We start from the raw sequence: 6,948 nt of genomic DNA on the forward strand, positions 1-6,948 counted from the left end.
TTGAGTGTAGTAAGTGTGAGTGATATATATATAAATCCTACTGAGTTTTATATATATATATATATATATATTATAGATAGAGAGGGCGTGGAGGTAAGATATAGAGTGCAGTAATAGGAGTATTTATAGGAGAGGTGATCGGCGTTATAGGGAGAGAATAGGAGAAAATAGGTGGTAATAGAGAGGAGATAAAGTTTATATTAGATATAGTGTACTGTGAGAGAGTAGCTATGGTAGGGAAAAAGCGCAAGAACACCCCCGGACCTGGTCAGCAGTCCATGGAGAGGTTCTTGGTTGGGGCTGGTGCAGCAGCCTCCCAAGCTCCGGTGGTTTATCCTCCTCCTGTGGACCTCCAACCAGGGCCGAGTGTCGGCACCCAGGACCGCGAGGACCTGCCCCCCGGCCGTAGGAGCGATCCGAGCAGCATGGTCCTTCGTCCCCGTCCTCCTGCGAGCCCTGACCGGGCCGGGGCCGGTGGCAGTGTTACGGGGAGCGAGTTGGGGTCAGGGGTGGAGGGATCCAACACCGACGCCGACAGTGACAGTAGTGGTGCCTCTGAGGGCTCGGCTTGGGAACCGGCGGCTCTCAGTCGGGGCAACAGTCCTTTTTCCAGTGGTAAGCATACTTTTTTTATATCGTTTTATGTGTTACAAGTTGATTTGATCGAGTTGTATTCGTTACTAGTTCATCTGACCGTGCGTTTAGTTGATTCAATGCAGAAAAGTAAACTATCGTCGTTGCCAGGTTTGCTATACCATGGTTCACATGACGCTAGTATCTGTTTCAGGGCTAGGTCTGCTAAGCCACACTGGACTTGTTTTTCTGTAAATCTGCTTGGAAATGATGGTAATTGTGGTTGTGATTTTGTAGATGGACTATTTTCACCTTGTTTTAGATATGTTTGAAGTGCCCATGTGGCCTATACTCGGCTATTCGCTTCTTGTGGGCTCGTTTTCATAGACCTGGTTGCTTATTACTTTCCCACGATCTGGCAACATAGACGACAGGCTGTGGCCCGATTTTCGTTACTGTATGTGGCTGCGGTTCTCAACCTGTGGTTCGTTGGCCACAACGGAGCGAGCCTCGCACAACGCCAACTGAATAAAATGAACAGATCTACACGCTTTTTGAGCTTGTAGATCTGTTCATTTTATTCAGTTTTCTTGTAGGGGGAAAATGCCAGCTGCATGCCCCCTCCCTCTGTCTGCACATTATGGCTGTCATAATATAAAAGACATCAAAGCATCCGTTCAGGTCAGGCCACATAATAACAACAACAAAAATCCTGTAGGTCAAAGGGGTTTTGTTTTTGTTATGTTGTTTTTCTGACCTGAACTGAAGCCTTTGATGTCGATCAGGCATGTCTATTTGATCTCATATGTGCCTTTTGTCAGTCGCTCTGTCTGGATAATGTTTGCTAAATGCATAATATTCACCAAAGTATTTGAAATTGTATTGTAGATGCTGAGGAGGAGGTACTGGTGGGTGCTCTGGAACTGGTGTCTGCCATGGATGCAGATGATGATGATGATGATGACGGTAGTAGGGGTGAGTGAATTGTCAATTATAGCACATGAATGAAAAAATGCTAAAACCAGGGTAATGGTAAATGTATTCTCTCATATTTACTTATTCAGTGTATATATGCATGTGGTCTGTGGATGATAAATGCTTTGCTAAAGATGGACATAATATCTAAAAAAAAGTATATGTTATGTTACACAGGGTCGCATGCTAGTGGTGAGGAGGAGGTGGAGGAGGGAGCAGTTGGTGGAGCGGTTGGTGGAGCTGGTCGTGGAGGTAAGAATTATTATCGTGTGTGTGTGTGTGTGTGTGTGTGTGTGTGTGTGTGTGTGTGTGTGTGTGTGTGTGTGTGTGTGTGTGTGTCAAAGAAAAAAGTATTTTATGGTAATGATCTATTTCTATAATTCACAGGTGGTGCCAAGGGCAAGAAGGACAAGGGTCCTCCTCCTGTGTGGCATTCCACAGGATGGTGTCCTCGGGACATCCCCTTCACAGCTGGGACTCCGGGTCCTCAAAACGCCGCTGCTGCTCTGCAGTCTGATGAGCCCGTGGACTTCTTTGAGCTGCTGCTGTCGGATGAGTTGTTGGAGGAAATCCGCACTCAAACCAACCTCTATGCCGAACAGAAGCCGGACAGTGACAAGAAGTATGGCAGAGCAAAGAAGTGGAAAGCGGTGGATCTAGACGAGCTCAAGCGCTTCCTGGGGCTCTTTCTTCTGACAGGAATCAGCCAAAAGCCTGAGATCGCCATGTACTGGTCCACTGATGAGTACGTCGAGGCCGCCGTCTTCCGGAAAGTGATGCCGAGGAACAGGTTCCAGGCCATTTTGAGCAACCTCCACTTCGTGGACAACAGCATCCCCCGCCCTGTACCAGAAAAGCCCGAAGACGTAGACAAACTCTGGAGAGTCCGCCCAATACTGCAGTCCTTGCTGGCCAATTTCCAGGAGATGTACCTGCCGAGCGTGGACATCAGTCTTGATGAGGGAATGCTGTTGTGGCGGGGACGCCTGGAGTTCAAGGTCTATGCCCCACAGAAGCCGGTCAAGTACGGCATCAGGTCGTACATTTTGTGTGATTCAGCAACAGGCTACCTCCACAACATGCTGCCATACTGTAAAAAGAAGCAGACACTACCTGTCATCATAACAACACTCTTAGGCAGTTTAGCTGGATGTGGATATAGGCTCTATATGGACAACCTGTACAATTCAGTGGATACGGCCATTATGCTCCTGAACAAGAAGACATACGTCTGCGGGACCCTGCGTAAGAAGCGAGGACAGCCACCAGCCATCGCAGATGTTACCCCTTCAAAGCTGCCACTGGGGTCCACCATCTCTCGCCACTCCAGGGACGTGATGGTACTGGCATGGCGAGCCAAGAAAACAAAAATCGTCACGATGATCTCCACCTTGCACCCTCATGACATGCTGCCCGTGTCCAGGAAGGAGAAAAAACACAGCAAGAAGGTGGTCGAAGAGAAGCCTGTGTGTGTTATTGAGTATAACAAACACATGAACGGGGTCGACAAGCTAGACCAGAACCTCAGCTATTACATGTGTACCAGGAAAACGAGGAAGTGGACAAAAAAGTTCTTCTTTTATATGCTCCAGATTACCCAGTTCAACGCCTATGTGATCTACAAGGCCAGGCACCCAGCTGGCAAAATTCAGAACTTCTACTCGTTCATCTTGGCAGTAGTGAAGTCCTGGACCACCCGCGGGAACATTGGGGGAGTGGCCCGTCCTCAGCAGGGTAGGAATGAGGCCCCGCCTGCTGAGGAGGGGTCCGAGGAAGAGGATGAAGACGGAGAGGAGGGGTCCGAGGAAGAGCAGGAAGACGGCGCCGCCCGTCCTCAGCAGGGTAGGAATGAGGCCCCGCCTGCTGAGGAGGGGTCCGAGGAAGAGGATGAAGACGGAGAGGAGGGGTCCGAGGAAGAGCAGGAAGACGGCGCCGCCCGTCCTCAGGAGGGTAGGAGTGAGGCCCCGCCTCCTGGGGATCGCCCCGGAGCTGCCCGTCGTCAGGAGGGTAGGAGTGAGGCCCCGCCTCCTGGGGATCGCCCCAGAGCTGCCCGTCGTCAGGAGGGTAGGAGTGAGGCCCCGCCTCCTGGGGATCGCCCCAGAGCTGCCCGTCGTCAGGAGGGTAGGAGTGAGGCCCCGCCTCCTGGGGATGCCCCACGTGTTAGACACCCATTGCCACCAAACGTTGACCCCGAGTCCAGGCTGAATGACAGACTAGATCACGAACTGATCAATTTCCCCAAAGCAAGTTCTGCTAAGAAGTACCCACAAAGGTGTTGTAGGGTTTGTTCCCGATCGAAGCTACCGTCAAAGAAGAAGGACGGGAAAAACATCCGGAGTGAGACAAGCTTTGAGTGCAAGTCCTGTCGTGTGCCCTTGCACCACCAATGTACACATCGGTACCACACTGTAAAAGACTACTAGAGTGGCCTCGAGAGCCGGGTGAAGGGTAGACGCACGTTGATCCGCTCAGGGTGCTGCAAAAAAAAGAACTTTATTTTTGTTTATTTATTTGCGCTGATTGCACTCAATTTATTGATTTGAATGATTAGTATTTATTATTATTTGATGTAGTTACATTTACTTTGAAAGCACTTTGTGAAGCAGCTGCTACTATGTTGTTCAACCTACCAACCTCAACCTGCCTATTCATACTGCTTCATGCCAGGCAGATATTTTACTTTTATTTATTTATTTTGCTCTAATAGCACCAATTTGTTGTTGTACTCCCTAGAGAAAAAAAAAGGCAAGCTTGTAGATCTGCAATGAATGTAGTATTGAGATTTTGAATTGTGTGGGCAAAAAGTTTGGAAAATGACGCTCTCGATGAATATATTGATGTTGCACATCACCTTTGAATTATTATTATTTATTATTTGAAAAAAAAAATGAAAAAAAAAAAAATATTGTGAAAAATGTTGTTTGAATTGAGCACTTTGGAGCGAAACAGAGCAATAGATGTACAATCAAAAGCATTTATTTTTTATTTTTTTTATAAACAAGTATTGTTTACATGACTGATGTCAATGAAGGCCCTAAATAAATTTGAAACACTTTTGAAATCAAGTTATGCCTCTAAATGTGTGTCATTTACTAAAACGCTCATATCTCAGCTTCTGAAGAAAAAGGCCTCTTTTTGGTGAATACCAAGCTGTATTCAAACTCCTCTAGCTAAAGAACAGAGCATGGTATCAACTCACTTTCTTTTCCAGATGAAAGAAGAGATTCTAAGCTGTTTTTTTAGATATTCTATGTTTTCATAGTCCTAGTACAAAATGTTCTGTGGGCCCTCAAAAATGAGTCAGAATGGTCAAAAACCTTGGCAGTGGGAGAGCCATTCTAGAAAACCCCTTGGCAGTCAATGTGTTAGTGGAGAGGGGGGTTTACCATCAACTTTCACCAGTAATACAAATTAAAATAAAATAATTCAGCAATGAGCTCAATATAAATATAATATATAATATATCGGTTTCGGATCGGTATCGGCCGATATGACCAAGCAAATAATCGGGTATCGGATATCGGTCATAATTTCAATATCGTGCATCTCTAAAAATAAGTCATTTTTTGGGTGAACTCCTCCTTTAATATAGCGTAAAAATTGGTTTAACCACTTTAACCCTAATATACTACAGTATACACATTGGCTACTTACATACGTCAGCTACTTGAACATCTACAAGCTCACAACGTACCGCTATGCGGAAAGGTTGTTCCAATAATTCTGAGAAAAAAGGGGAAACAAATATTCACCCCCATACAAATCTTTTATGGGGGTCCCCCTGGCACAAAATCTTTTCAGATGGGGGTCCGCAGCCAAATACATATTAATGTGGAGGTTCTTGACAGGAAAAAGAGAAGGGGGTCCCCAGCAAAAGTAGTTAACAGCCTGCCCTATAGCATCACAATCATTTTAACCACTGTTGCCACGTTGGCTATTAAAAAATAGCAGATATACAAGTTTGCGGCGCGGCACAAAGTGATTGTATTTTATTTTTTGGCAAAAAATATAAAACATTTTTGGAAACAAATCTTCTCTTCTGGGGGGTCCCTGTAACAAAACATTTTCAGATGGGGGTCTGTGGCTAAATACATATAAATTTGTGGGTCCTTGACATGACAAAGTTTGAGAAACACTGCTCTAGTTAAAGTGATAGTTCATGCCCAAAATGACTTTTTTTCTATCAATTAGTCACCCCATGGAGACGTGAATTCATAGATTTGTTTTTGTCGCATTCCTATAAGCCAATTATTTGATGACGAGCAGGGGTTCCGGTAGGAGACACAAAGAGTCTCCTTTGTGTCTCCCACCGGAACCGCTTCAACAAAAAAAAGAATATCCATGAATTCACGTCTCCATGGGTCGAGTATAATCAATAGAAAATAAGTTATTTTTGGGGTGAACTATCCCTTTAAGACTGATGTATTCTCTCTTTTAGTTTTTTCGTTGAAAGACCAGCAGCACAGTTCTGAATACACTGTAGCCTTCCAATAGACTGTGTAGGCAGACCTGCAATGAGTGCATTGCAGTCGTCCAATCTACTTGAGATAAAAGCATGAATTCGTTTATTTTTTCCCTCCCAGCATCTTGCTGACTTAAGGAAAGGTCGGCAATATTTCTCAGATGAAAGAATGCGTTTTTTTTTGGTCACTTTTAATGTAATGAATGTTATGCGGGGCTGCTTGGCTGTAGAAAAGCGAATAAAAAAGGCAAAAAGCCTGAGTGGGAAATTAAAAGTTGAAAAGAATCAATATTTATTTCGCAAACATTAAAGAGGATGGAACTGAGTCGGATGAAATGAATGTTTAACCTCTTTTCATCGGCGAAGGTCGGCCCTGCCTCGTCTAAGACTCTCTCCCTCTCTCTCTCACACACACACACACACACACACACACATGCGCGCACGCACGCACGCACATACATACATTAGTTGCATACATACACAAACTGTAAAAGCAGCAGCCAGGCATCTGCCTGGCGCAGTCAAATTGAGAAACGTTGAGAGAAACACACACACGCACACGCACACACACACACACACACACACACATAGACACACACACACACGCACACGCACACACACACACACACACACACACACACACACACACACACACACACACACACACACACACACACACACTAGAGCAACACAATATGTTAAATTATGAGGTAATAGTAACGGTGTTCCTGCTGTTCCACATAGGCTACTGCCAACCAGGTGAATAAATCACAGATTGAGCCTTTACTTTTTTCTTGAAAGATTATATTGTCGCTGTCTGGCAGAAACCAGCTAACTCAAATTTTCAGCTTATTGTCTCCGCCACGCCGAAAAAGGCATGGCGAGAGAGTATGTTTTGCCCTCTGTCCGTCCGTGAGTGTGTCCGTCCGTCCGTCCGT

At 45.5% G+C, this 6,948-nt stretch overlaps 1 protein-coding gene across 1 annotated transcript; it reads left to right on the forward strand.

Annotated features, from left to right (window-relative positions):
* Positions 1 to 230: 230 nt before the first annotated feature.
* Positions 231 to 3,971, forward strand: LOC311056714 (uncharacterized protein; the record flags this gene model as incomplete). Its single annotated transcript, XM_084073522.1, has 4 exons — positions 231 to 615; positions 1,462 to 1,548; positions 1,726 to 1,800; positions 1,936 to 3,971. 4 exons carry the CDS (start codon positions 231 to 233, stop codon positions 3,969 to 3,971), a joined length of 2,583 nt encoding a protein of 860 aa, XP_083929648.1.
* Positions 3,972 to 6,948: the final 2,977 nt, after the last annotated feature.

This window comes from Gymnoscopelus microlampas, assembly GCF_963454915.1.
Source record: "Gymnoscopelus microlampas genome assembly, chromosome: 12".
Taxonomy (NCBI): domain Eukaryota; kingdom Metazoa; phylum Chordata; class Actinopteri; order Myctophiformes; family Myctophidae; genus Gymnoscopelus; species Gymnoscopelus microlampas.